Below are 25,535 nucleotides of genomic sequence, written 5' to 3'. Positions count from 1 at the left end.
ATTGCAACTTCAAGAATTTCTATTCCAGATATATGTCACCTCAATCGAGTCTATCATCACTAAATTAAATAGTTAATTCTCTTTGCTGTCTTCTCTTGGACATCCGTGATTCAAGGCAATATCTTAATTAGTCGCTTATGATACGATATGAGACTTGGTCGATTACTTGTTTATTAAGTGCAACTTTAATGTCCTTTGACCAATGAATTACGTAAAAATTTTGATTACCCCATTATTTGTCTAAAGTTGGAGAACTTATACTCAATCCTAGCTTAATTAATTTGTGGATCTTCCCTCTGACTATGAAAACCCTGAAAATAATGTCGAGCCAAAAGCTTCCCTCGCTAGCCCTCTAGAACTAGATCACGAGCAGTCTCCTCCAAAGCCAGCCAATATAATCACGAGCAGTCTCCTCCAAAGCCAGCCAATATACTCACTCGTATACAAACTTTGTTGTCTATAAATTTGACGAAAAAAAGCCGAAAAAAAAAAAAACTTCAAATTTCAAAATTTCCCAAAGTTTTTATTTTTTTTATTAATAATTTATCAAAATGAGGTACAAGTTATAAATATATCTCATTTAAAATAATTAAATTTAAATTTTGAAAAATGATATGTATATTAATTCTTTAATTATTTTTATAAAATTTTGACAATATTTTGCATGTGATTTTATGATCTTAATCAAACCAAACTTGACCAAACATATCTAAATACTTTAATTACATAGGCAATAAAAGGAAGCTTAATTACTGCTCCTTTTCATATATTTTGGTATATAATGCAACCTTCAAGTATACTAAGTTTTCATTCATATCGATTTCTTCGATTTAAAGTTTATAATATATTTTTCTCGACTTTTAATGGACAATCTCGACAATAAGACCATTTTTGTGATCGGTGCCAAAGGATTTCTTGGAAAGAGTAGGTTATCGTTCTAAATATTTCTTCGGAAAAATGTTAATTTTTTTTTTTAACGTGTTATTATGGCAGACATATCATTTATGTTATATATTTTGAGTGTAGTTATGGTGGAGAAAATACTAAGAGTTCATCCTAACGTGAAGAAACTTTATATTCTTTTACGAAGTGTGGATCAAATCACGGCTTTTAAACATTTCTATGATGAGGTATATAATTGTGTTTGATACCCATATTTTAACTAACGAAACACTAACTAGCTAGTTTATGTAAATATGGAATATAAATGGTCCATAATCGTTATTTGATTCATAGGTTGTAGAGAAAGAATTGTTTAGAGTGTTAAAGGAAAAATGGGGTGGAGATCTAAAAACCCTCGTCTCAGAGAAGATTTATTTGGTGCCCGGAGATATTTCATACCCAAATATGGGATTAAATGATTCAGATTTATTGGAAGAGATGAAGAATCAAGTGGAAATAATCATTAATTTTGCTGCAACGACAAATTTTGATGAAAGGTACCGACTCTCTCGAGCTCCCTAACGCTTAAATTAAAAAGTATTGCAAACTGATCACGAGTTTGTTTATTTTTTCACAGATATGATGTAGCATTTGGTACCAATACATTGGGAGCTAAACATGTTGTAAACTTTGCAAAGGGGTGTTCTAATTTGGAAATTCTCGTCCATGTATCCACCGGTTAGTATCAGATTATATTATTTTTTTTATTATTTAAATAATTAGGTTAATTACCCGCAATTTATTGAAAAATATTTGTTTTGTTAGCTTATGTTTCAAATCAAAGGGAAGGAGTCATCTTGGAAACTCCGTGCAAATTGGTCGAATCTGTTGATGGTACTTCGAAGTTAGATATTGAATCGGAACGAAAAATAATTGAAGATAGCTTAAGAGAGCTGAGAAATAATAGAGATATAAATGAAACCACGAGGAGCTTAGCCATGAAAGACTTGGGCACAAAAAGGTACGGACGATCAATAGATACCATCTTCTTTATCAATGTAACAATTTTCTTCTTTAATTGTTATTAGGTCAAAAATGTATGGATATCCAAACACGTACACATTTACCAAAGCAATGGGCGAGATGTTGGTTAATGATAGAACTGACAATCTTCCTTTGATCATCATGCGACCGTCCATAGTCACAAGCACTTATAAAGAACCTTTTCCGGGTTGGATAGAAGGTTTGAGGTAAAAAAAAAAAAAAAAAAAAAAGGTTCTTTAAGCAGTGTTCATAGGTTGTGTCCAGTAGAGTTGAGACATTTAAGTTAACTCATAAAGCTTAGTTCATTTAAACTCAACCCAACCTAATTCAGACCGTATGAGTTCAAGTAATGGAGAAATGTTGTATTTTATAGGACCATAGACGGCTTTATTGTTGGGTATGCTAAAGGAAAGGTAACACATTTTCCTTCTGGTGCTGGCTCAATCTTAGACTTGGTGAGATGAAATATAATTTCTTTTAAATTTTGATCTCGATTTGTTTTAAATCTAAGAAGTTTAACGTTTTTTAAAAAATGCAGATTCCAGCCGATATGGTGGTAAATGCTATCATCATGGCAATATCGGCACATAAACTCCGACCATCTAAACATACAATTATATACCACGTAAGTTCTTCAATGAGAAATTCTATAAGTAATATTAATTCCCTCAATTATATTCTCAAATACTTTACCGAAAAGCCATGGATCAACAAAGATGGAAAGGCCATCAAAATTAAGAAACTCACTTTATTCAACGACATGGCTAGCTTCCGTCGATACATGACCCTTCGCTACTTGGTTTTTCTAAAGGTATTCTTCAAAATCTATGACTAATGCTTACACCGAACTACGTTTAAATTTACTTTTCCTAATCAATCTTTTTATTAAAAGGGTTTCGAGTTTGTGAACAAAGCATTTTTTTACTCATTCCAAGACAAGTACAATGATCTTCAGAGAAAGTTCAACTGGGTGATGCGACAAGTTGAGCTTTATGACTCGTTTCTATTCTTCAAAGCCAGGTAATTTCCAAACTAATTTCATACGGAACATTGAGTTTAATATATATACCTCGTTCTAAAATAATCAGATTTGTATGACCTTTAAATCCACCGTACATACACGAATACATGTTAAGGGTTGAGAAGTCAGAATTTAATGTAACTTGGGTGTATGAGACTTATACGATTAGTATATCGATATTTTGAGGTATGCAATCTAATATAAGAATAATTTTTTTTTTTCTTTTGCTCGTACAGATTTGACGACACCAACTTAGAAAAATTGCAAATTGTTGCGCGAGACAACAACATAAATCCAAATACATTGCTTTTGGATCCTAAGGATATAAACTGGGAGGATTACTTCCTGAACATCCACGTTCCTGGACTTGTTAAATATGTAATGAAATAATTATAGTTGGAACAATAACTTGTTTTTCTCCTCGTTTGAAGTTTTATGATTTCACTCGAGGATTAAAATAAAAGTATCGACCTATTTCTTTAGGAGTATTTGAAAATAACCCAAAATAATTGTAATTTCAAGAACTTAAATCCCAATAACATATCAGCTCAACCGAGTCTATCAACACCAAACCATGAAGCTAATGCTCTTCACTGTATTCTCTCGGGCATCCGTGATTCAAGACAATATCTTAATTAGTCGTCGATTATTTGTTTATTAAGTGCAACGTATTTTGACCAATGAATTATGTGTGCAAAAGCTTCGATAAATCCACTATCTCTCTATTTTCTCTAATTATATTTATTCATAAACTCTGAGTTCGTATGTAACACTTACTCTTCGTCAAATATGATTTATTTACTAGAGTCTCAACTCGACGGTTAGGATACTTGTAACCATAAATTAACACTCAGCATGTCGGTCAAGTGGTTCCACAGGGCTTAATAGACTAATTTGAGGTCTCACAACAACCTATCGTACGTGTAGACCCATGCTAATCAAGGTAGATCACCGCTAGAGTTTATTTGGCAAACCCCTAGTGGTCTCCACAAACATATTGTCATAAAAAGGGTATAATTCTCCCAACCTCTACCAAGTAATATTGTCACTAGATGGACCCGTGTGAGTTAAAGATCACATGTAAGAGTTAACTGACTCAACCCTCCCATGACGACATCTAATAACTTATGTGTCGAGATAGGCCCATATTCATAAAACACAGAAGCATTGCTTTTAAGATGGTCACGAATCTCAATACGTTCGTCCTCCAAATGTATATCCACATCATCTATTCGATAATCATGCATATCTAACATGTACTAATATGGTTGAAACTCCTCCCATATAATTAACATGCTCATACCATTTCAAAAACTTGAATGAAAACTCCGAACAAACCTCTCCAAATTCCCTTAATAAGGGTTAGTATCGAAATTGGGTTGAAACACAAGCAAACAGAAGTCGAACAAGCAGAAATAGACCATATATGAGTATTAGATTTCCAAGTCGAAAGATATCAGTACAACAACAGCACAGCCAGAAGAACCTACTACCTTAGATAGCCAACGTCTCTGCAACTGATACACATTTAGAGACAAACATTTGTATGACATTTGTGTTAAATGTAGTGTTCATATCAAAATGTCTATCTATACATCAAGAACAGTGCTTCTGAAACTGTTCTTGACATCTTTGGTCAGCTAATAAAGCTTTCAGTCAAGCCGCAAACGCATTCGCATTAACCTTTTTTTTTTTTTTAAGAATTAATGTTATGGCAGGTAAGTCTTGCCTAAATCAGGGAGTAGTTAATTTAAATTGATTAGAGATGAGGTGATAACCTATCATTCTATAATTTCTCTAAATGCTTAATTAGGCAATAAAAGGAAAGTTAATTACTTGAGTTAGGTGCATTACTACTCCTTTTAATCTATTTTGGTATATAATGCAAACTTCATGTTGATTTCTTCACTTTAATGTATATAATCTTCATGGACTTTTTAGAGAATAAGACCATTTTTGTGCTGGGTGCCAAAGGGTTTCTTGGAAAGAGTATGGGAATTTTTTTCATTAATTTGTGTTATTATGTTAAATATATAATTTATATTATATGGTTTGAGTGTGCAGTTATGGTGGAGAAACTATTAAGAACTCATCCCAACCTGAAGAAACTTTATTTACTTTTACGGAACGTGGATCAAATCACAGCTTCAAAACATTTCTGTGATGAGGTATATGACTATCAAAACACTAACTAGCTAGTTTATGTTAATACTAATCATAAAAGGTTTGAATCCTTCACCCATAATCGTTATTTCGGTAAAAAGTTATAATATTACCTTATTGATGGTTTGATTTATAGGTTGTCGAGAAGGAATTGTTTAAAGTGTTAAGCGAAAAATGGGGTGGAGATCTAAAAACCCTTGTCTCGGAGAAGATTTGTTTGGTGTCTGGAGATATTTCATCCCCAAACATGGGATTAAAGGACTCAAATTTATTGGAAGAGATGAAGAATCGAGTGGAAATAATCATTAATTTTGCTGCATCAACGAATTTTGATGAAAGGTACCGACTCTCTCGAGTTGTGTTGATCAGAAAGTATTCCAAATTGATCCTAAGTTTGTTTACTTTCTTGCAGATATGATGTAGCATTTGGTACCAATGTATTGGGAGCTAAACATGTTTTAAACTTTGCAAAGCAATGTTCTAATTTCGAAATTCTTGTCCACGTATCCACTGGTTCGTATCCAATCATATTATTTTTTTATTTAAGTAATTTAGTTAATTACCCACAAATTGATTGAGACAGATGTTTTGTCAGCTTTTGTTTCGAATCAAAGGGAAGGAGTTATCTTGGAAACTCCGTGCAAATTGGACGAGTCTGTTGATGGCACTTCGAAGTTAAATATTGAATCAGAACGGAAAATTATTGAAGAGAGTTTAAGAGAATTGAGAAATAATCGAGATATAAATAAAATTATGAGGAGTTTGGTCATGAAAGATTTGGGCACAAAAAGGTATGCAAGATCAATAGATATCATCCTCTTCGTCAACGTAACAATTTTATTCTTTTATTGTTATTAGGGCAAAAATGTACGGATATCCAAACACGTACGCATTTACGAAAGCAATGGGCGAGATGTTGATGAATGATAGAATTGACAATCTTCCTTTGATCATCATGCGACCAACCATAGTCACAAGCACTTACAAAGAACCTTTTCCCGGTTGGATCGAAGGTTTGAGGACCATTGATGGCTTTATTGTTGGGTATGGGAAAGGAAAAGTAACACGCTTTCCTTCCGATGTTAGCTCAATCTTAGACTTGGTGAGATGAATATAATTTCTTCCAAATTTTAATCTCTCCTTGTAAATCTAAGAAGTTCGATGTTCTAAAGAAATGCAGGTTCCAGCCGACATGGTAGTAAATGCTATCATTATGGCAATACTGACACATAAACTTCAACCATCTGGACGTACAATTATATATCACATAGGTTCTTCAATGAGAAATTCAATGAGGATCGACACTTTGTTCAGTTATATTCACCAATACTTTACGAAAAAACCATGGATGAATGAAGATGGAAAGGTCATCAAGGTTAAGAAAATTACCTCATTCAACAACATTGCTAGCTTCCATCGATACATGACCATTCACTACGTCTTTCTCAAGGTATGTTCCAAAATCTATAACTAATACTTACACGAAACTATATTTCAATTTATATTTTCTAATCGGTATTGTTGTTACTGTAAAGGGTTTTGAGTTTGTGAACAAAGCATTTTGCTACTCTTTCCAAGACAAGTATAATGATCTTCAAAGAAAGTTCAACTGGGTGATGCGACAAGTTGAGCTTTACAACTCGTTTATATTCTTCAAAGCCAAGTAATTTCTAAACTAATTTTATACGAAACATTGAACTTAGTATATATACCACGTTCTAAAATAATCAGATTTGTGTGATTTTTATATCTACCGAACATATGAATACATGTCAAAGGTTAATAAGTCAGAATTTATATAATCTGAGTTTACGAGACTTTGTATAACTTTATTTTTGTTTGTACAGATTTGACGACACCAACTTAAAAAAACTGAGAATTGTTGCACGAGACAACGGCATAAATCCAAATACATCGCTTTTGGATCCAAAGGATATAAACTGGGAAGATTACTTTCTGAATATCCACGTTCCTGGACTTGTTAAATATGTAATGAAATGATTAAAATATCATTTCTTTATGTGTACTCAAAAGTAGCCTAAAATAATTACAATTTCAAGAACTTCAATCCCAAAAACATATCAGCTCAACATATCAGCTCTTTGACATCCGTGATTCAAGGAAATATCTTAATTAGCTGCCTATGATATAGTCCAAAGCTGAACCAGTATTGCAAGAAATGTTAATGATAATAGGTCCTTAATTTCAACACACTGCACATGGATATCTTTCTATTGTCAAACGGAAGTGAATCTTTCCTTTTAAAGTGTAACATCCCCACGTTCTAGGAATTCTTATGCAACAGTTTAAGCCTACCGCTAGCAGATATTGTCTACTTTAGCTCATTACCTATCACTGTCAGCCTCACAATTTTAAAATGCATCTATGAGGAATTTTTATGAGAACATTTTATGCAAAATATTTTTTCTATATTCACATGAAAGTGATGTTCGCACATCACAAATTTTATTTTTCGGGGTCCTAAACAAAGCTTAAACGTTTTTATGTTCTAACTATTTCGAGACAATCAAGTTCGGAAAGAAACTTTTGGAGCATCTTAGAAGTTCATTAATTGGAGCAGCAACCAAAAAGTTTGACGATGAGCTGCTTGCTGTAGTGAACCTCCAATTTATTACATCCTTCAATTTTTCATACGAGTATGTCAACAGTTAGTTGTAAGTTTTAATGGTTTTCAGTCTTCAACTACAGTTCCGTAATCTAATTGAATTTGAATTTCATGTCCATTTGCATTTTCACATAACACATCTAACACAGATGTCAACGGGGGCGGGAACAAAGAAATTTTGATAGACAGCTTTAGTGAGAAACCTTGTTTAGTCAACCTTTTTCCATAATAATGAGGTTAGTTGACAAACATAAAACCACAAAAGATTTCTATAAAACCTCGTTCCTCATAATTCAAATTCAACTGAAAATCCCTCTCTCATGGATAAGTGTAGCAGTGCAATGGAGTTTCTTGAGAATAAGAACATTCTGATCACTGGGGCCACTGGTTTTCTTGCTAAGAGTATGTATTCTTCTTCTCTTATAAAGAATGTTCTGCATATTTCACGTCAATTTATGAACTAGTGTCTCATTTTGTCGGAAAATTCCAGTTTTGGTGGAGAAAATCTTGAGGGTTCAACCAAATGTGAAGAAACTCTATTTACTATTAAGAGCAGCAAACGAGTCGACAGCTTTGGAACGTTTCCATAACGAGGTATAGTTTTTTTCTAGCAATTTTGCTCTTTGTTTGAACTATCTTTTCCAAACAGTTGATAGAAAAATGCACATTATTTTGATTGTAAAGGTGATAGGAAAGGATTTGTTTCAAGTATTAAAGAAGATGTGGGGTAGAGACTTTGATACCTTGATTTCAGAGAAGGTTTGTGTGGTTCCTGGGGAGGTCTCACTCTCAGAAATAGGATTGAAAGATTCAAATTTGGTAGCAGAGATGAAGAATCAAGTGGAACTAATTGTTAATTTGGCTGCAACGACCAAGTTCGATGAGAGGTACACACAGAACTATGCTCACTAAATACTTTGAACCATTTTGGTTCGTCATTGAAACAATGTTGTCCATTTCCTTTTGATAGATACGATGTAGCAGTTGGCACTAATACCTTAGGAGCTAAACATGTCGTCAGCTTTGCAAAGCAGTGTCCAAATCTAAAACTCCTTGTCCATGTATCCACTGGTTAGTATAAATCATCAGACATAATATATTTAAGCTATACTTTATAACAAATAATAGGAGAAGATGTCTGTTTTGGTAGCTTATGTTTCAGGAGAAAGGGGAGGGCTTATCTTAGAAACTCCATATAAATTGGGTGAGTCTCTTAATGGCATCCAAGGTCTAGACATTGCTACGGAACAAAAGGTAATGGAAGAAAAACTTGAACAACTTGAAGAGAATGGAGCTACGAAAGAAGCCATAACATTAGCCATGAAAGACTTTGGCCTTGAAAGGTACACAATTAGTATTAATGAAGATTATTGATAAGATATGTTGTCATATTTTGAACGTTTTGTTTAATGACAAGGGCTAAGATGTATGGATGGCCAAACACGTACGTATTTACAAAGGCAATGGGTGAGATGATGGTTAATGATCTAAAAGACAATCTACCTGTGATCATCATACGACCAACTATAGTTACGAGTACTTACAAAGAACCTTTTCCCGGATGGATTGAAGGCATCAGGTAAATATCTTTCGAGTGATCATAGGTAGTTTGGGAGACCACAAAAGCATCCCAATAAGTGGTGAAAGCAAAAACTAACTGAGAACTTGTGGCATTTTTACAGGACCATTGATAGTTTAATTGTTGGATATGCTAAGGGAAAACTAACTTGTTTTCTTGCTGGGATTAACTCAATCGTTGATTTGGTGAGATAAACGTTCATCTTCCTATGTCTTATAGTGTATATATGAATTTAGAATTGATTTTCAAGAACACGCAGGTTCCTGCAGATATGGTGGTAAATACGATTATCATGGCAATGGTAGCACATGAGCTTCAACCATCTGATAAAGCAATATATCATGTGGGTTCTTCAGCAAGAAATTCTATGAGATATATAGATTTCCAACGTTTTAACTATCAATATTTCACTAAGAAGCCATGGATAAACAAAGAGGGAAATGCTGTGAAGGTTGGGAAAGTTACTGTCTACAACAATATGGCTAGTTTCCAAAGATACATGAACATTCGCTACCTATGTTTGCTAAAGGTACATAGTTTACTCCAAATAACTACAAGTTTCCCTCTCATCTTGAGGTTATAAGCCAAGCTTTTGTTATTGAAGGGATTGGAATTTGCGAACAAGGCCTTTTGTCACTCTTTTCAAGACAAGTATGTTGACATGAAGAGGAAGTTCAATTTAGTGATGCGGCTCATCCAACTTTATCGTCCATATCTATTCTTCAATGCTATGTAAGTGAAAATCCTCTAGATTCTATGTTCATTTCAGTACAGATTCATGTAAAAAGTAAACCATATTATCATCGCTCGATTGATAAATGCACCAATAATCATTCTAAATGTCGATAATTTGATTTTGTATTGTTCATTGATTTTGTTTCGTATGTACAGATTTGATGATACAAATGTAGAAAGGTTGAGAATGGATATTGAAAAGAAAGATAGAGAACCAGAGACCTTCTTGTTGGATCCTAAAGAGATTAACTGGGAGGATTACTTCATGAATGTTCATCTTCCTGGGCTGGTTAAACACGTCTTTAAATGACTCTTAAAGTCCAACAACAATTTATAGTTCCTCATTGAATGCCTTTTAGTTTTATTTCTTTTAAATTACAGTGTACGTCTATAAGCTTTTACTTTACTTTTATTCTGCTTTTTTGCCCTTTTTGTTGTATTTCATTGATGATAAAATTCTTATTATTTGTATTCTATTTAGGTTAGTGACATTTTGTTGTTTGTTTCCACATTGTGATTTTAACGGCCCAGATCCACCGCTAGTAGATATTGTTCTCTTTGGGCTTTCCCTTTCGGGCTTCCCCTCAAGGGGAAGGTTTCCACACCCTTATAAATGGTGGTTTGTTCTCCTCCCCAACCAATGTGGGACATCACAGTGATGTCTCGTCTTTGAAGATGTCTACGTAGGTTCTTCCTAAATCATGTCTACATAGGTTTTTCCATACATGTGTCTCGGGTTAATTACTACCAATTTTAAACCCTAAAACATGCTTAATAACTCCACATTTGTTCTTAACATGTTTCCTTAATCACTTCAAGGTAGACTCCACAGGTACATCTTAAGAAAATCCAACACAACACGTACAAAATATCATGTTGCAAGCTCCAAGCTCCAATTTTGCTGGGAGCTCCAAAGGATCATGGTTTTAGTATTGCTCCTTGTATAGAACATGAGATGATTTAAGTCACCTCCCTACACCTTGTTCAACATGTAGCAACTCCAAGAATTGCTATAAGTGTAGGTCTCACAAGAACAGGGCATCCTTCAACCATACACATCTTGTGTTCACCATGGCTACAAGGCTATAAGACATGAACACCAACGTAAGGAACAAGGCCACACTAGCTTTTACTTCAAACCTTCTTCCCTACACCTTGCTCGCTCGCTGCAATCTACATGTCCAACAACAAACTCATGGCTTTTCTTGCTCAATGGCACGCCTCTAAGTCATGGCTGTATCCACAAGATGGCTTAAGGGAAAGTGGCAAACCCGAGACCACAAACCCATTTCTAGGTGTGAACTGTTTTTCTTTCCTCTCGGCTTTACCTCTTTTCTTTTGACACCTGAAGGGCCATCTTTGACTACTTGCAGCAAGCTTTGTCCTTTAATTCCAAATATTATAAATGGAAATAGTATAGTATAAAATATATTATATGATATAAGAATATTATATATTAACTATAGAATTCGTTTAATCTATAGATAAATCATATAAAAATAGCCTAATATAATAGGTTAGCTCTGCACGCAGTTATTGTTAAAATGGTAAAATTTCTCCTTGCCAAAGAGAAGACGTGGGTTTGATTCCCGCTATCCACCCAAGATCAGGAACAAGAAGTTGGTGGGTTCAATAAAAATAAAGTTGGGGTGGTTGGTGGTTTCGAGGTCCCATAGGTTGAATCGATGTTTCATCAACTTTTCCATGATATAATACAAATATTTATTTACTATCTATATGGATGTCGAACCTATGAATGTGTGAAAGTATCGACGAAAATATCGATTTGTTGTTAAAAATTTAATATCGGGTTGAGAAGGGAATCCGGTAGAATTGTAGTGGAAAAATGAACCACTTTTTTTTACAAAAGTTGTTATTATTGTTCTTATTAATTAAAAGATTTGAAAGGATTTAAATCTAGAATCATTTAAAATTTTGTTACCATCTTTGGAAAAAATAAGTTGAAATGAGTAATTAATTTATGTGTGGTTGAGTGGATGTTCAACATAAAAGCAAAAAGTAATAAATAAATTGCTAAATTTTAAAAAGTGAAAAAAAAAAAAAAATAAATTGCAAAATTTTAAAAAGTTTATTGCAAGTATTAGATTTTTTTAAACTATTGATTAATCTTTTAATTTTGTATTTAAAATGTACTTTATACGTTCAAAATTATTAAAAGTTCTATTAGATAGAGAATTTTTGAATTTTTTATTTAGTTTCGATAATTACTTCCAACAATTTAAAGTTATTTATTTATTTATTTATTTAACAATAAATCTTAATCATCCATTTTGATAGGTTACATAAAAATGAGTGTTTTCATGACTTGGGAAAGAGTTTTCTCATATAAAAAGCCACTAATCTTTCCCAACAAACATGAATTTTAAATGCTCTTTGTTTTTTCTCCATAAAACCCTTCAACCAAATGAGTATCAGTTGGTAGTCAACAAAGGATTTGTACCTGAAAACCCCATATCAAACCAAAATACAAAACCACAACTTTTTAACTCAAAAAACAAAAAGGCAAAAACCTTGTTGGAGTGAACTATAAAACCTCGTTGCTCCTAATTCAAATTCACCTGAAATCCCTCTTTCATGGATAAGTGTGGCAGTGCAATGGAGTTTCTTGAGAACAAGAACATTTTGATCACTGGGGCCACTGGTTTTCTTGCCAAGAGTATGTACTCTTCTTCTCTTATAAAGGATGTTATGAACTAGCTATTGAATTACCTGGGTCATTCTGCTGTAATATGGTTACATTATGTTGCAAAATTCCAGTTTTGGTGGAGAAAATCTTGAGGGTTCAACCAAATGTCAAGAAACTCTATTTACTGTTAAGAGCAGCAAACGAGATGATAGCTTTGGAACGTTTCCATAACGAGGCATGGTTTTTCTACCAATTTTGCACTATGTTTATCTGCTAACCACACATTATTTGAACCATCTTTTTCAGACAGTTGATAGAAAAATGCATTATTCTGATTGTAAAGGTGATAGGAAAGGATTTGTTTCAAGTATTAAAGAAGATGTGGGGTGGAGACTTTGATACCTTGATTTCAGAGAAGGTTTGTTTGGTTCCTGGGGAGGTCTCACTCTCAGAAATGGGATTGAAAGATTCAAATTTGGTAGCAGAGATGAAGAATCAAGTGGAACTAATTGTTAACTTGGCTGCAACGACAAAGTTCGATGAGAGGTATACACATAACTATGCTCACTAAATACTTCGAACCATTTTGGTTCGTCACTAAAACAATGTTGTCCATTCCCTTTTAATAGATACGACGTAGCACTTGGCACTAATACCTTCGGAGTCAAACATGTCATAAGCTTTGCAAAGCAGTGTCCAAATTTGAAACTCCTTGTCCATATATCCACTGGTTAGTATAAATCATCAAACATAATATACTTAAGCTATACTTTATAATAAATAAAAAGAGAAGATGGGTCTGTTTTGGTAGCTTATGTTTCAGGAGAAAGAGGAGGGCTTATCTTGGAAACTCCATATGAATTGGGTGAGTCTCTTAATGACATCCAAGGTCTAGACATTGCTACAGAACAAAGGGTAGCGGAAGAGAAATTCAAACAACTTGAAGAGAGTGGAGCTTCGAAAGAAGCTATAACATTAGCCATGAAAGGCTTAGGCCTTGAAAGGTACACAATTAATCAAGTCCTACTGTCCTACTGAAGTTAAACTTTACATTATTGATAAAGATATGCTGTCATATTCTGAACTTTTTGTTTAATGATAAGGGCTAAGATGTATGGATGGCCAAACGTGTACGTATTTACAAAGGCAATGGGTGAAATGGTGATTAATGATGTAAAAAACAATCTACCAGTGATCATCATCCGACCAACTATAGTTACAAGTACTTACAAAGAACCTTTTCCCGGATGGATCGAAGGCCTCAGGTAAATAATTCATGAATATCTTTTGGAAAACTAGAAAAGAATCCCAACAAGTGGTAAAGGCAAAAATTAACCCCTTTTTGGATCTCTATTTCTTGAGTAAGCATATCAAGCTATTGTATCAATGCTGAGAACGTGTTAACATTTTTACAGGACCATCGACAGTTATACTGTTGGATATGCTACAGGAAAACTAACATGTTTTCTGGCCGGGATTACTGCAATTATTGACTTGGTGAGATAAAACACAATTTCTTCTTAAATGTTCATGTTTCAGAGTCTTATGATGCTCATCTTTCAGGTTCCCGCAGATATGGTGGTAAATACAATTATCATGGCAATGGTTGCTTATGAGCTTCAACCATCTGATAAAACAATATATCATGTGGGTTCTTCAGCAAGAAATTCTATGAGATATATTGATTTCCAACGTTTTAACTACCAATATTTCACTAAGAAGCCATGGATAAACAAAGATGGAGATGCTGTGAAGGTTGAGAAGGTTACTGTCTTCAACAATATGACCAGCTTCCAAAAATACATGAACATTCGCTACCTAGTTTTTCTGAAGGTGCATAGTTTTTAATCTCAAAGTTATAGAAATTTTAACTGTTTACTCCAATTAGTATACGTTTCCCTCTCATCTTGGGGTTATAAGTCAAGCATCTATTATTTAATTAATGAGATTTATGAATTTCATAATGAAGGGATTGGAATTTGCGAACAAGGTCTTCTGTCACTCTTTTCAAGACAAGTATATTGATATGAAGAAGAAGGTCAATTTTGTGATGCGGCTCATCCAACTTTATCGCCCATATCTATTCTTCAATACCATGTAAGGAAATTTTTTTTCCAAATGTTCTACATGTTTTTTTTTTTTTACTCTATACAACTAGATTTTTGTAACACATTCAACAAAAAATCGTTTAGAAAGTAAACAGAGTTATCATCACTCAATAGATAAATACATCTATTACCATTCTAAATGTCTGTGGTTTGATCTCCACGTACCATGGTTCAACTAAACAAGACTTTACCTACTATTTTTTCTCATTTTCTTTTTGTATTTCTCATTGTTTTGTATGTACAGTTTTGATGATACAAATGCAGAAAGGTTGAGAATGGATATTCAAAAGAAAGATAGAGAAACAGAAACCTTCTTATTGGATCCTAAGGAGATCAATTGGGAGGATTACTTCATGAATATACATTTTCCTGGATTGGTTAAATACGTCTTCAAATGATTCTAAGTCCAAAATCGAGTTGTAGTTCCCCATTCAATACATTTTAGTTGTCTTTCTTTTAAGTCTTATGAAGTATGTGTGTAAGCTTTTACTCTACTTTATTATATCAAAAGGGCAAACGAAAAGCCATGAGCGTGAAAGAGGCTAAAAGTGTTGATACTTTTGCTCTTTCCGTTAGACTTCATTCATGAGGTAAAATGAATGCTATGTAGGGTAGTGACATTTTGTTTTTTTTTTATTATTATTATGTTTAGAGCTTTTCATGATATAATAAAAATATCGATTCATTAAAGCTGTTTATGGATTGAAATTTGTGTGGAAAGTATCAATGAAAATATTGATATGTTAACAAAAATTTAATATCTTGAATAGGGCAAGAATCCAGTAGAATTCTAGCACGAAAATTATGCTTTTTTTTTTTTTTTACAATTCTATCATTTCCTTAAAAATAAAAGTTATTTGGAAGGATTTTAAGTCTAGAATAATTTAAAATCTTATAACAGGTTTGAAAAAAAAAGTTCAAAGGAGGGTAATTACTTTACTTTGTGTGAAGGTTCAACCTAAAAAAATAAATAAATTGTTAGCTTAGTTATAAGAATGTGTTTGTTTCATAGGTAAACTTTAAAAAGTGTGTAATATGTGCTTATGTTTTCAACCTTGTGATTAATAGTTTTTTGAACCCTAAAATGTCTAATCAGCCTACCTTCCCATTTTGTGATCAATACATACTGGACAGCGGATCACAGCAAGGAATTCAGATCTAGAAGACAAATTCTACTTTGATCCTAGAGTTATGGATTGGGCAGACTACTTTTTCTATATCCACATTTCAGCCCTGGCTACGTGTGCCACGAAATGATTATAATCCCCAGACCCCACAATTTAAAGGTCGGGATAAATTTAATGTTTTCCATATATTATCAACATAGTGACTGTTGTGTGACAATATAGTTGCAGAAGTCTACCAAATAACAAGTATTTCATATCACTAGCAAATAAGAAAGCATTTGCTAAGTCATGCACGCCTATATTCATCCCCACAGTCCCCAATAATTTTAAGAAGATTCTTACCTTTTTTGGAAACTTCCTCGATGCTGTTTATGTCCTTCTCGTCAAGAGCAAGAGAAAATATGGCATTTGTATCTTGCAAATGCTCTGATAACCCAAGCCGAACGCCTATCATTGATCCCGCCACAGCTGGCTGCAATCTCAGAAGGGAAACGCAGTCGCATTGTGAATACGAAAATGTATAATACATGTAGGAAGTTACTAAGATTTGCGTGTGAAAGCAATCTTCTTTACAAGAAAGGCCACTTTACCTGATCTAGAATGTATTTAACAGCAACGGTCGGAATCGAGACCCCATGCTTAGAAGCAACTCTTTTAAGTGTCTGTAGCAGAACTTGAAACAAACTCCATCCTCCCCATGCATCAACCATCTGCCGTGTATAAGAGTTCTCACTTAAGTAAGGTCAAACAACAGATCCAAGAAGATTTCTCACTTCTCCACCTTTCTTTCGTTGAGAAAGAGCATTACCATTCATTTTAAGGTTACTATTTCTCATCTAAATTCGAGTCTAAAATCAAATAAGAATCCTATGCAATTTAATTTATTTCCGAACTCCCTAATATTGAGGAATAGCTGGCTCCAGCATCAGTATCATTAATGTAAAAGAATTTTTCATACCCTTTTGTACTTTTGCAGGGAGGGAGTATTTAATGGAGGGCCAGCAAAAGGAATCGTTAAGTTGGTGTCGAGGAATTTTTCAGATAATAAGCCACCCATTACAGTTCCATACCTGCATTAGAAATCATACTTTAAATAAAACATTGCCAATGCGGGTAGCAAAATCAAATAGAAGCTATAGATCATAGGAAAACGGTAACACCGATGACATCATGGCTCGGGATAATTGGTCAAATGAAATAGTGGGAGACAAAGACATACGTTATCAGCTTGACTCCTGTGAGCTTACAAAGCTCTGCCATCTTTTGTTGAGGCCTCATATCAACAATAGAGTGCTGAACCTGATGAATTTTCATCAAAGATATGAGTCAATAATAAACCAAAAAAGCAATGAACAATGAAAGAAATGCCCCTGACATTTACCTGATTACTCACAACAGGGATATCATTTTCCAAAATAATTTGTAACCTTTCCGTGTCAAAATTTGTCAAAGCAACCGTCTTGATTTTACCTACACACGACTTGCTAAAGTAATCTAATTAACTAAAACTTCAAAAAAAACCAAAGAGCTCGAATAAATAATTCTTACCCTCTTCTTTCAAATCGGTCAGATGTTTGAGAGCATCAAGATAGCCAGAGTTCGAATAATCCCACCTAATCCAAATACAAAGTTAAATATTTAGATACACTTCAAAGAACCATATAAAAACATCAAGTTTTAAGAAGGATACCAAGGAAACATAGACGACACACCATGTTTTTTTTTTTTTTTTTCAAAATGTCAAAAAGTAAAAAAGTGTTACATTGCAACAACCAAGATGTACGACAATTAAAAATATGAATTGGAAGTTGGAACCGCTCCTCGAGAACTGTCTAAAGTTGGAACTGCTCCTCGAGAACTGTCTAGATGAGTTCTATGGTCAATTTATAGATTCAATTCATTGATCATCATTGATCCTGTCTTATAATTTTCATAGTTCATTCCACAAATCTAAGATAGCAAGAGAAGCATCAAAGTATAGCCTACCTAATTTTTTCTTTCAGGAATGGAGTATCAATTGTGAAAAACGTGCACTATAGGTTCCATAAAGACAAACTATATTTTTCTGCCATCTTCTTGAGGATTCTGAGTATACATAACCACAACCAAACTTTGCAAACAACTTTGAATTAGGTAAGATATGCCAGATCAGAAGGTGAGCCACTCGGGGTTCATGCTTTAAGCTACTTATCAAATCAAGACTCTTGAGACGATGTTTTACTGAATCAAATATGAGCACTGAAAGAGATTGATAAACCACACGTCACTTTAACATTGTGTATATATATGCATGCAATCCTGTGCGTCCATAAGAGAAGGCATCAATTGTTATTTACCAGTGAAATTGAAGCATATCCAAAGAAGACACATCCATTCTCTTTCGTGAGATATTAATGCTCTCTCGGACATAGCTACTAGTCATCTTCACCGGCGGCGGCACCCATTTTGTAAGCCTGCATATGCAATATTAAACAGAAACATGAATTTCCAATTTTCGATTTTGTAAACTCAATTGGATATGGCATATCAAAAGAAAAGCATGATAAGTTTCTTTTCTGTACTCAAATCTACTTGCAAATGCGCACGTTCTTCCACTAAACATGGATCTCAAAAAATACTGATCCAACTACCTACAATGAGGTGGTAGCTCACCCTCTTATGTTCTCCAGGAGTTCAGGCGGACGCTCTCTACGAACTCGATTGATGAAGATGCCATATAAATCTTCAGCAGGTCCATCTACACAAATGGAGGGGCACCAATATTTTAAGGCGTCAAGTCAAACCCACTAGATGGTAAACATCTCTTCATTTCAAATAGCAGGCATACTTAAATAGAATTATAATTTACGGGATTTAATGAACAATAATCCTCGTGAAACTCCAAATTTATCAACTTCATATCTATATGGTCTCATTGATCATTATGGTTCAATCCGAGAAAGCAGAAGGAAAATCGCAGCACAATCAGCGACAATTCAATGTGATAGCTGAATATGACAACAAACAACTACGGGGACTGGCGAAGTGCATACATATATCAGCCATATCAAATGTGTCAAGTCCAGAATCAGCATATTTAATCATTGCATCAACCGCATTATCTCGATCAATTCGACCCCACCCCCCGCTTGTCTGCCACATTCCATTTACAACCCGACACACGTCTAACGCATCCTCTCCATTCTTAACCACCGTCCGTCGTTTATTTTCAGTGAGCACACATCTAAAATAACCAGAATTCAATCTCTGTGACTTCCATTCTCTTCTCTGCTTCACAAACTCAAAAGTGAACCCACTAGGAGAATTAGGCAAGAGCTTCGCCATTTTAACTGTGTGAAGCTAAATGAACCAAAGAAGAGGAGGCCACTCGAATATTTTCCTAGTCCACGCACCAGAAGCCGATTAATCCCTATCTTCCAGTCTACTGAGGCATTTATCCTAAGGAACGAAAATATTATTTTCCAAAAACAGACCTCCTTCAAAATTACATCTACCAGGAAAGAGAGAGGATAAAATCAAATCAAACCAGGAATTTTAAAAAATATGTGGCACGTCAACAGGCTACGTGGCTACATTAAAGCTGTTAATGGATTGAAACGCACAGCCTACCAAGTGGTCCACAAGGAAACAAATGCCAAAAGAAGATGATAATATTAACAGATAATTTTAATTTCAAATATTTGTGGATATTGGATCCCTAAAGCGCTGTAATACGTACAGTGGTCGGCCATATCAAAGGTTGAAAGTCCAGCGTCGGCATATCGGAGCATTGCCTCCACCGCGTCGTCACGGTCGATTCTCCCCCATCCACCGCTAGTCTGCCACATTCCGTTGAGAACTCGGGAAATTACTAAGGAATCCTTGCCATTTGACACTGTAACACTTTGGGCAGAGCCTTCCAATGTCTGAGAGCACTTAACCGAGCTGTTAGCTCCAAGTTTTCTCCTCTCGTAGCGCGTTCTGGTCTCAGCCGTGAAGGATTTTAACGCGGTGAGATTCAAGAAGCTCCGTTGAGTGATTGCTGCCATGGCTATTGCCCTCTGTCGAGTGCCAGAGAGGACCAGACGATTTGAGCTAAGAAACTGGGAAGTGGCTGAGGATTTTTGGCGTACTGTCTGGCTTTTTTATTTTTCTTTTCTTTTCTTTTAGGCTAACATGTATAAACGCTCCGTTACTTTTGTATTCACATTTTTTACTAGCATCTCGTGGTGGTGACGGTGATTATAAACTTTACGAGATATTAAAGTTAATTATAAATTTAGTCTTTTAAAATTTTATGTTCTTTGATACTTACTTAATACAATATTCAAAACGAAATAAACTCAAACTTAAGAATTTATGGTATAAATTTGTAACACTTGCCATTTTATAAATTGCTCCAGGGTACGTCGGACTAGGATGTTGGACCTATTACAAAGAAACCAATGGCAGACTCGTTATACGGAGGACAAAATAAGAAGTATAGCGATTATGTATATGAAATTATTTTTTAAATAGAATCCAAAAGCACAGTTCGTTCAATTTGTTTGCGTCTAGATGGGATAAGGTCAAGACTTCACAGGTTACAAGCACCATCTAGGTAAAGACTTATCAGAATGTCACAACTTAAAAAGCAAAAACTTAGAATAACTACTAACTAATACTGTATAATACAATGAGAGAGAATTTTAAGCAACACTCGAAACAAACCTCTTCCACAAAACACACTCATCTATATTAATACCTCTTGTATCTTTGTAAGAGTCCAAGCCTACTACTACTTGCAGATATTGTCTATTTTAGCCCGTTAGGTAGCCTTATAGTTTTAAAAACGCGTCTGTTAGGAAAAGGTTTCCACACCCTTGTAACGAATGTTTCGTCCTCCTCTCTAACCGATGTGGGATCTCACAATCTACCCCCTTGGGGTCCAGCCTCCTCGTTGACACTCCGTCCGATGTCTGGCTCTAATACCATTTGTAATAACTCAAGCCCACAGCTAGCATATATTGTCCGCTTTGGCTCGCTGTGAGATCCCACATTCGAGCCAAATACTGGGTGGTGTGCCAGCAAGGACGTTGTGCTCCAATGAGGTGGATTGTGAGATCCCACATCGAATGGAGAGGGGTACGTAGCATTCCTTATAACGGTGTGGAAATCTCTCCCTAACGGACGCATTTTAAAAACTTTGAAGGAAAGCTTAAAATAGAAACCCAAAGAAGATAATATGTGCTAATGGTAGGCATTGTCTGGAACACCAACATCCAACCTCCCAACTACCTATGAATCAAAATTTCAAATTCTCAGGTTGGAAAAGGTCCAATCAAACCATACTATGAAAAAGAAAGAAAAAATTGCAGAAGGCAGTTTTTCCAGAAATTCTCAATTAATCAACTAAATTATGTAAGCCAACAAGGATCCTACAAGGAAATATAAAACAAAACGGACTTAAAGATTAAAAGTTAAAAATAAAAAAACCTGCTGTTGATCATGTAATGCCCTTGAAAAAAATATATATCTGCTGCAAAAATTGGCCTATCAAGTTCAAAATTTCCTTATGGTACCTGCCAAATATGATTTCAAAAGTATGGTTCATATCAACACTCATATAAATAAAGAATTTGGAGGAGGAAAAAGAAGTCATACGGGCATATCTTGCAAGAGAGATTCTCTCATTCAACCATTGGGTTGATGCAACACCGCGTTGCGTTCCAATCTTTGCAGCTGTTTGTTGCCAACCAAGAACCTGTAATGCTCACATCACACAATGTAATGCATCTAACGTATGTTCAGCAACTAGTTAAAAATATCTGATCACTTTTGAAGTAAGAGTCATATATATATATATATATATACACACACACTATTCTTGTTGATTTCATATAGAGAGGCACAGGTACGACTTATCCGAATATATCATACACAAACATTATGGATATTAAACCTCAATACCTCCTCCTTCTCTTGCTTTTTTTAAAAAAATTGCAGTGTAGAGAGTAATACAAATAAAAATAGGGAATATATACATGATACACAATCAATAATACAAAAGATATAAAAGGGAATCCAACACTGCCCCTCAAGCTGCTTTGTAAATATCTTCCATAGCAAGCTTGTTGATAAGTTTATCAAATTGTCTTTTAGAAAGACCTTTAGTTAACATATCATCTGCCGGAAGATAAGATAGGCTTAAGACACCTGCATCAATCTTCTCTTTTGTGAAATGTTTGTCGAAGTTCAATATGTCTTGTCCCATCATATTACACATTCTATTTATCATATAAGTAGTCATGAGTACAACTTCTGTGAGATCCCACAAGGGTGTGGAAGCCTCTCCCTAGTGAACCTGTTTTAAAACCTTGAGAGGAAGTCTTTGAAGAGAAAACCTAAAGAGGGCAGTATACTAGCAGTGGGTTAGGACCGTTACAACTTCCCCATAAATGTTTAGGAACATGCATTGAAAACATTATGACACGTGCAACACGTCTAGTGAGTGTCTACTTTTTTGTTCAACAATTCCAATTTGTTGAAGGGTATCTTGACAAGTAGACTGATGTAAAATGCCCTTATCCTTTAAAAAATCACTCAAATACTTGTTGAAGTACTCAGCTCCATCGCAAGTGTGTAAGATGTTGGTTTTAGTTTGAAATTAAGTTTCAATCAGATTATAGAAATGTTTGAAAAAGTCTTTCGCCTCAGATTCTTTTCATTAAATAGGCCCAAGATAGATGTGTGTGATAGTCAATAAAAGTAACACACCACTTTTTACTACTATGAGTCAAAAACTTTATAAGAATCTCAAACGTCGCAATAAATTAAGTAGATCGGTCTGGAAGCTTTGGAAGGTTTTGGTACATAGTGGATCCATAGTTTTTTTGCAATATGCAACTTTCACAATGAAGAAATGAGCAATCAACATTTTATAATAAATTGGAAAACAAACATAAGTAGAAAAAATTGAGCTGTCCTAATCAATGATGCCAAAGCATGATTTGTTCAAAAACAATATGAGAACTGATACTACTAAGATCCGAGTTATTTTATTACTAGAAAAACATTTGTCTTAGTACTAAGAGACTATGCACTTCAAACCTTCTTTCCCAAGTCTTGATGCTGAAAATACAATGAGAATTAAAGAAAGTGGCATGACAATTGTAATCTCTACAAAGTTTACTGATAGATAAAAGATTACAGGCTAATATAGGAACATGAAGAACAAATGTTAAAAAGTATCTAATCAATTTAATAGTTCCTTTGTCCGTAATAGAGAAACTGAACAAAGGATCCAAAAACCAATCCTGGACAATAGCATTTCAATGTTTGATCTTACTTGGGACAGTAGCACACATTACGATTATTGATATTTAGAAAATGCCGCTTGAAATCAAATTACGATTCCCTGGCCATCGAAACAATTCTTTAAGGAAACATAGGCATCTGTCATCTTCATAGATAATTTATCGGATTATCAGCGTTATCAAAATTCCACTCCCTAAATTATCCTTACTTCCTTGGCAGAATAGCAACATCCAAAATCATCCAATCACTAGAAATTTCCTGGTTGAAAGAAACAGAAAACGCAAAAAGAAAGTACAAGAGCAGCCAGATTCTACAGTATTTACTTACAGGAGCAAAAGTGAACAACCATCCAAGCCTCTTATCGCCTTCAGAGAAGATATCAAATCCAAGCTTTGATTCGATCTCCTCCCCGGGGGAACGGATTATCCTCTGCTTCTTCGACCTACTACTCTTGTCTGCTCGGCCTCGCCCTCGGCTTTCGCCGCTCATTATAATTGCCGGTCATCACAAACGCCGAAAGATCAGAGTAAAACAATAATGCTTCAAATAAACAGGAGACGAGAAGAGACATGGTGAGAGAGAGTTTTAAGAAACTGTGCTTCCGAGAAGAAATGCCGCGACACTGTCTGCCGGTAGAAGATTTTCCCGCGCAATCATGTACCGTTTATTACAAGTGGACGAAAATGCCCTCCTCATCGGGCCTCTTTTTGGGCCGAAAAGGTTTCATGGGCTTTTAATGGTTGGGCACTTCCCAGCCCAAATGAGGAGGGTATTTTCGTCATAATGAGACGAAAAGATATATAGTTGGACCTGGAACTGCAAAACTCCCGGAGACCCATATGACGCCCATTAACCGTTTTAGGCTCACGAAAGGCCCGAAAAAGAGAACCCTAATTATAAATTGTTGCATCCGCGACATTTGGCTTTTTACTATTTGACCGGCGGCTCCGATCTCCCTTCCCTCTTGTTTGCGGCTTCTGTTACGAGCTTCTCAAGTATTCTTTCTTCTCCAAATCTTGTTTTTCCATTGATTTTTATTGTGTATGTGATTCTCATTTCTGGTTTTTAACATTTGATGGTGTCGAAGCAGAAATGAAGGTGGTCGCTGCGTATTTGTTGGCCGTACTCGGTGGCAACACCAGCCCCGGACTCGATGATGTGAAGTGTATTCTTAATTCAGGTTCTTTCACAAACTATTTGTTCTTTTCTTACAGATTCAATTGCTACATTGGCATTGTTGTTGCTGTCGAAGATAGAGTTGTTGTTATAGGATTTGATAATGACTGGGTTTTAATCGATCCGAAATTTTGTTATACTGGCCGTCTCTTTATGATTTAGTTAGGGAGTTGCTAAAAATTAATTTAAGTCTGAAATGTATTACCCGAAACGATGGGCGCTCTTATTGAATTCGTGTTATGATATCTTGTGGGGTTTTATTTACAGTTGGGGCTGAGGTGGATGAGGACAGGATTGACTCGCTATTATCCCAAGTGAAAGGAAAGGATATCACAGAGTTGATAGCCTCCGGACGGGAGAAGCTAGCGTCAGTTCCATCTGGTGGCGGTGCAGTCGGCATCGCCGCCCCTGCCGGCGGTGTCGCTGGTGGTGGTGCAGCACCAGCCGCAGCCGAGCAGAAGAAAGAGGAGAAGGTCGAGGAGAAAGAAGAATCTGACGATGTAAGTGTTTAACCTGTTGTTCATAGGCATACACATTTTGATTTGCTATTCTGCATTCTAATCTGTGAATGACTTGTACTGTATGAAAATGGACCTAAATTTTATGTCTCATCTTTCTGCAGGATATGGGTTTCAGCCTCTTTGACTGAGAAACTCATTTGGCGTCATTATCAGTTAGTATTTTTGTTGAATTTGGTTCAAGTTTCAGGGCTGTGGTAGCTTGATAGAGGTTTTTCTTTTTGACTTGTTTGGAACTCAAAAATTTTGATAGATGAATTTCAACATTTCAGTGATGACCACCATTTCAATTGTGTGAGATTAATGACTCCCAAATGGTTCTTATCTCATTGTGCATGATTAATTTTGACTATGCTAATTCCAATCATTGTTTATTTCATCATTTTTTCACTCTGTTCTGAGTGTGCGATGTGCGGTATGCCACAGAATTAGAAAATATCCATCACTTTTCCTCTCTGCCTTCGACCAACGATTTCTATGATTTCTTGCCCTCTTGTCACTGTAGAGTAAAAGATTTTATTCATGCATGGTGCATACGTTTAAAAGATTTATCATATGATTTTTCTATTTTAGTACATGCACATAGAACTATTATATTAGATTGTTTTTTTTTTTTTTTTTTTTTTTTTTACTT

At 35.1% G+C, this 25,535-nt stretch overlaps 7 protein-coding genes across 8 annotated transcripts; 5 read left to right on the top strand and 2 right to left on the bottom strand.

Moving 5' to 3' along the window:
* The first annotated feature begins 863 nt into the window (after positions 1-863).
* Positions 864-7,113, top strand: LOC111448658 (fatty acyl-CoA reductase 3-like). The gene is made up of 17 exons (XM_023088342.1): positions 864-924; positions 1,027-1,130; positions 1,237-1,439; positions 1,520-1,620; positions 1,708-1,903; positions 1,971-2,132; positions 2,300-2,381; positions 2,465-2,737; positions 2,819-2,946; positions 3,184-3,325; positions 5,247-5,449; positions 5,523-5,623; positions 5,706-5,901; positions 5,963-6,212; positions 6,291-6,560; positions 6,646-6,773; positions 6,958-7,113. The coding sequence occupies exons 1-17, from the start codon at positions 864-866 to the stop codon at positions 7,109-7,111; spliced, it is 2,754 nt and encodes a 917-aa protein (XP_022944110.1). The 3' UTR covers positions 7,112-7,113.
* An 877-nt stretch (positions 7,114-7,990) lies between these two features.
* On the top strand, positions 7,991-10,604 carry LOC111448256 (fatty acyl-CoA reductase 3-like). Its single transcript, XM_023087736.1, has 10 exons — positions 7,991-8,138; positions 8,227-8,330; positions 8,421-8,623; positions 8,707-8,807; positions 8,887-9,079; positions 9,154-9,315; positions 9,419-9,500; positions 9,575-9,844; positions 9,920-10,047; positions 10,207-10,604. The coding sequence occupies exons 1-10, from the start codon at positions 8,057-8,059 to the stop codon at positions 10,358-10,360; spliced, it is 1,479 nt and encodes a 492-aa protein (XP_022943504.1). The 5' UTR covers positions 7,991-8,056; the 3' UTR covers positions 10,361-10,604.
* Positions 10,605-12,346: 1,742 nt separating this feature from the next.
* On the top strand, positions 12,347-13,499 carry LOC111448258 (fatty acyl-CoA reductase 3-like). Its single transcript, XM_023087739.1, has 3 exons — positions 12,347-12,727; positions 12,829-12,932; positions 13,041-13,499. The coding sequence occupies exons 1-3, from the start codon at positions 12,646-12,648 to the stop codon at positions 13,266-13,268; spliced, it is 414 nt and encodes a 137-aa protein (XP_022943507.1). The 5' UTR covers positions 12,347-12,645; the 3' UTR covers positions 13,269-13,499.
* On the top strand, positions 13,491-15,203 carry LOC111448657 (fatty acyl-CoA reductase 3-like). The gene is made up of 7 exons (XM_023088341.1): positions 13,491-13,494; positions 13,587-13,701; positions 13,801-13,962; positions 14,113-14,194; positions 14,261-14,530; positions 14,667-14,794; positions 15,050-15,203. The coding sequence occupies exons 1-7, from the start codon at positions 13,491-13,493 to the stop codon at positions 15,201-15,203; spliced, it is 915 nt and encodes a 304-aa protein (XP_022944109.1).
* Positions 15,204-16,062: 859 nt separating this feature from the next.
* LOC111448257 (uncharacterized oxidoreductase At1g06690, chloroplastic) lies at positions 16,063-20,167 on the bottom strand. 2 transcript variants are annotated; one of them, XM_023087737.1, is made up of 9 exons: positions 19,651-20,167; positions 18,585-18,669; positions 18,269-18,385; positions 17,481-17,545; positions 17,314-17,402; positions 17,152-17,231; positions 16,891-17,002; positions 16,523-16,642; positions 16,063-16,404 (listed from the first exon to the last, which is right to left on the bottom strand). In XM_023087737.1, the coding sequence occupies exons 1-9, from the start codon at positions 19,958-19,960 to the stop codon at positions 16,219-16,221; spliced, it is 1,164 nt and encodes a 387-aa protein (XP_022943505.1). In that variant the 5' UTR covers positions 19,961-20,167; the 3' UTR covers positions 16,063-16,218. The 2 variants fall into 2 exon arrangements, with proteins under 2 accessions (XP_022943505.1, XP_022943506.1); XM_023087738.1 differs by lacking the exon at positions 19,651-20,167 and adding an exon at positions 18,965-19,425.
* A 127-nt stretch (positions 20,168-20,294) lies between these two features.
* On the bottom strand, positions 20,295-23,832 carry LOC111448259 (DNA polymerase epsilon catalytic subunit A-like). The gene is made up of 4 exons (XM_023087740.1): positions 23,535-23,832; positions 21,555-21,654; positions 21,387-21,472; positions 20,295-20,339 (listed from the first exon to the last, which is right to left on the bottom strand). The coding sequence occupies exons 1-3, from the start codon at positions 23,694-23,696 to the stop codon at positions 21,453-21,455; spliced, it is 282 nt and encodes a 93-aa protein (XP_022943508.1). The 5' UTR covers positions 23,697-23,832; the 3' UTR covers positions 20,295-20,339; positions 21,387-21,452.
* A 264-nt stretch (positions 23,833-24,096) lies between these two features.
* On the top strand, positions 24,097-25,225 carry LOC111448674 (60S acidic ribosomal protein P2B-like). Its single transcript, XM_023088357.1, has 4 exons — positions 24,097-24,202; positions 24,298-24,387; positions 24,651-24,883; positions 25,006-25,225. The coding sequence occupies exons 2-4, from the start codon at positions 24,300-24,302 to the stop codon at positions 25,030-25,032; spliced, it is 348 nt and encodes a 115-aa protein (XP_022944125.1). The 5' UTR covers positions 24,097-24,202; positions 24,298-24,299; the 3' UTR covers positions 25,033-25,225.
* Positions 25,226-25,535: the final 310 nt, after the last annotated feature.

This window comes from Cucurbita moschata, unplaced genomic scaffold (assembly GCF_002738365.1).
Source record: "Cucurbita moschata cultivar Rifu unplaced genomic scaffold, Cmos_1.0 Cmo_Scf00010, whole genome shotgun sequence".
NCBI lineage: Eukaryota > Viridiplantae > Streptophyta > Magnoliopsida > Cucurbitales > Cucurbitaceae > Cucurbita > Cucurbita moschata.
The sequence above is the reverse complement of the archived record's forward strand: the minus strand, read 5'-3'. Positions and strand labels throughout refer to the sequence as shown.

What these genes read in the sequence shown, in the direction of transcription:
- LOC111448658 (XM_023088342.1), top strand. Translation starts at nt 864, where the DNA reads ATGGACAATCTCGACAATAAGACCATTTTTGTGATCGGTGCCAAAGGA. An exon ending in TTAAACATTTCTATGATGAG is followed by an intron (nt 1,131 to 1,236) that starts GTATATAATTGT and finishes TTTGATTCATAG; the next exon opens with GTTGTAGAGAAAGAATTGTT. An exon ending in TCTCGTCCATGTATCCACCG is followed by an intron (nt 1,621 to 1,707) that starts GTTAGTATCAGA and finishes TTGTTTTGTTAG; the next exon opens with CTTATGTTTCAAATCAAAGG.
- LOC111448256 (XM_023087736.1), top strand. Translation starts at nt 8,057, where the DNA reads ATGGATAAGTGTAGCAGTGCAATGGAGTTTCTTGAGAATAAGAACATT. An exon ending in CCTTGTCCATGTATCCACTG is followed by an intron (nt 8,808 to 8,886) that starts GTTAGTATAAAT and finishes CTGTTTTGGTAG; the next exon opens with CTTATGTTTCAGGAGAAAGG. An exon ending in AAAGACTTTGGCCTTGAAAG is followed by an intron (nt 9,080 to 9,153) that starts GTACACAATTAG and finishes TTTAATGACAAG; the next exon opens with GGCTAAGATGTATGGATGGC.
- LOC111448258 (XM_023087739.1), top strand. Translation starts at nt 12,646, where the DNA reads ATGGATAAGTGTGGCAGTGCAATGGAGTTTCTTGAGAACAAGAACATT. An exon ending in CACTGGTTTTCTTGCCAAGA is followed by an intron (nt 12,728 to 12,828) that starts GTATGTACTCTT and finishes GCAAAATTCCAG; the next exon opens with TTTTGGTGGAGAAAATCTTG. An exon ending in TGGAACGTTTCCATAACGAG is followed by an intron (nt 12,933 to 13,040) that starts GCATGGTTTTTC and finishes CTGATTGTAAAG; the next exon opens with GTGATAGGAAAGGATTTGTT.
- LOC111448657 (XM_023088341.1), top strand. An exon ending in AAAGGCTTAGGCCTTGAAAG is followed by an intron (nt 13,702 to 13,800) that starts GTACACAATTAA and finishes TTTAATGATAAG; the next exon opens with GGCTAAGATGTATGGATGGC. An exon ending in GCTACCTAGTTTTTCTGAAG is followed by an intron (nt 14,531 to 14,666) that starts GTGCATAGTTTT and finishes TTCATAATGAAG; the next exon opens with GGATTGGAATTTGCGAACAA.
- LOC111448257 (XM_023087737.1), bottom strand. Translation starts at nt 19,960, where the DNA reads ATGGCAGCAATCACTCAACGGAGCTTCTTGAATCTCACCGCGTTAAAA. An exon ending in CTCCTGGAGAACATAAGAGG is followed by an intron (nt 18,386 to 18,584) that starts GTGAGCTACCAC and finishes TTGCATATGCAG; the next exon opens with GCTTACAAAATGGGTGCCGC. An exon ending in CCCTGCAAAAGTACAAAAGG is followed by an intron (nt 16,643 to 16,890) that starts GTATGAAAAATT and finishes TATACACGGCAG; the next exon opens with ATGGTTGATGCATGGGGAGG.
- LOC111448259 (XM_023087740.1), bottom strand. Translation starts at nt 23,696, where the DNA reads ATGAGCGGCGAAAGCCGAGGGCGAGGCCGAGCAGACAAGAGTAGTAGG. An exon ending in GGTTGTTCACTTTTGCTCCT is followed by an intron (nt 21,655 to 23,534) that starts GTAAGTAAATAC and finishes TGAGCATTACAG; the next exon opens with GTTCTTGGTTGGCAACAAAC. An exon ending in CTCTCTTGCAAGATATGCCC is followed by an intron (nt 21,473 to 21,554) that starts GTATGACTTCTT and finishes CATATTTGGCAG; the next exon opens with GTACCATAAGGAAATTTTGA.
- LOC111448674 (XM_023088357.1), top strand. Translation starts at nt 24,300, where the DNA reads ATGAAGGTGGTCGCTGCGTATTTGTTGGCCGTACTCGGTGGCAACACC. An exon ending in GAAGTGTATTCTTAATTCAG is followed by an intron (nt 24,388 to 24,650) that starts GTTCTTTCACAA and finishes TTTTATTTACAG; the next exon opens with TTGGGGCTGAGGTGGATGAG. An exon ending in AGAAAGAAGAATCTGACGAT is followed by an intron (nt 24,884 to 25,005) that starts GTAAGTGTTTAA and finishes ATCTTTCTGCAG; the next exon opens with GATATGGGTTTCAGCCTCTT.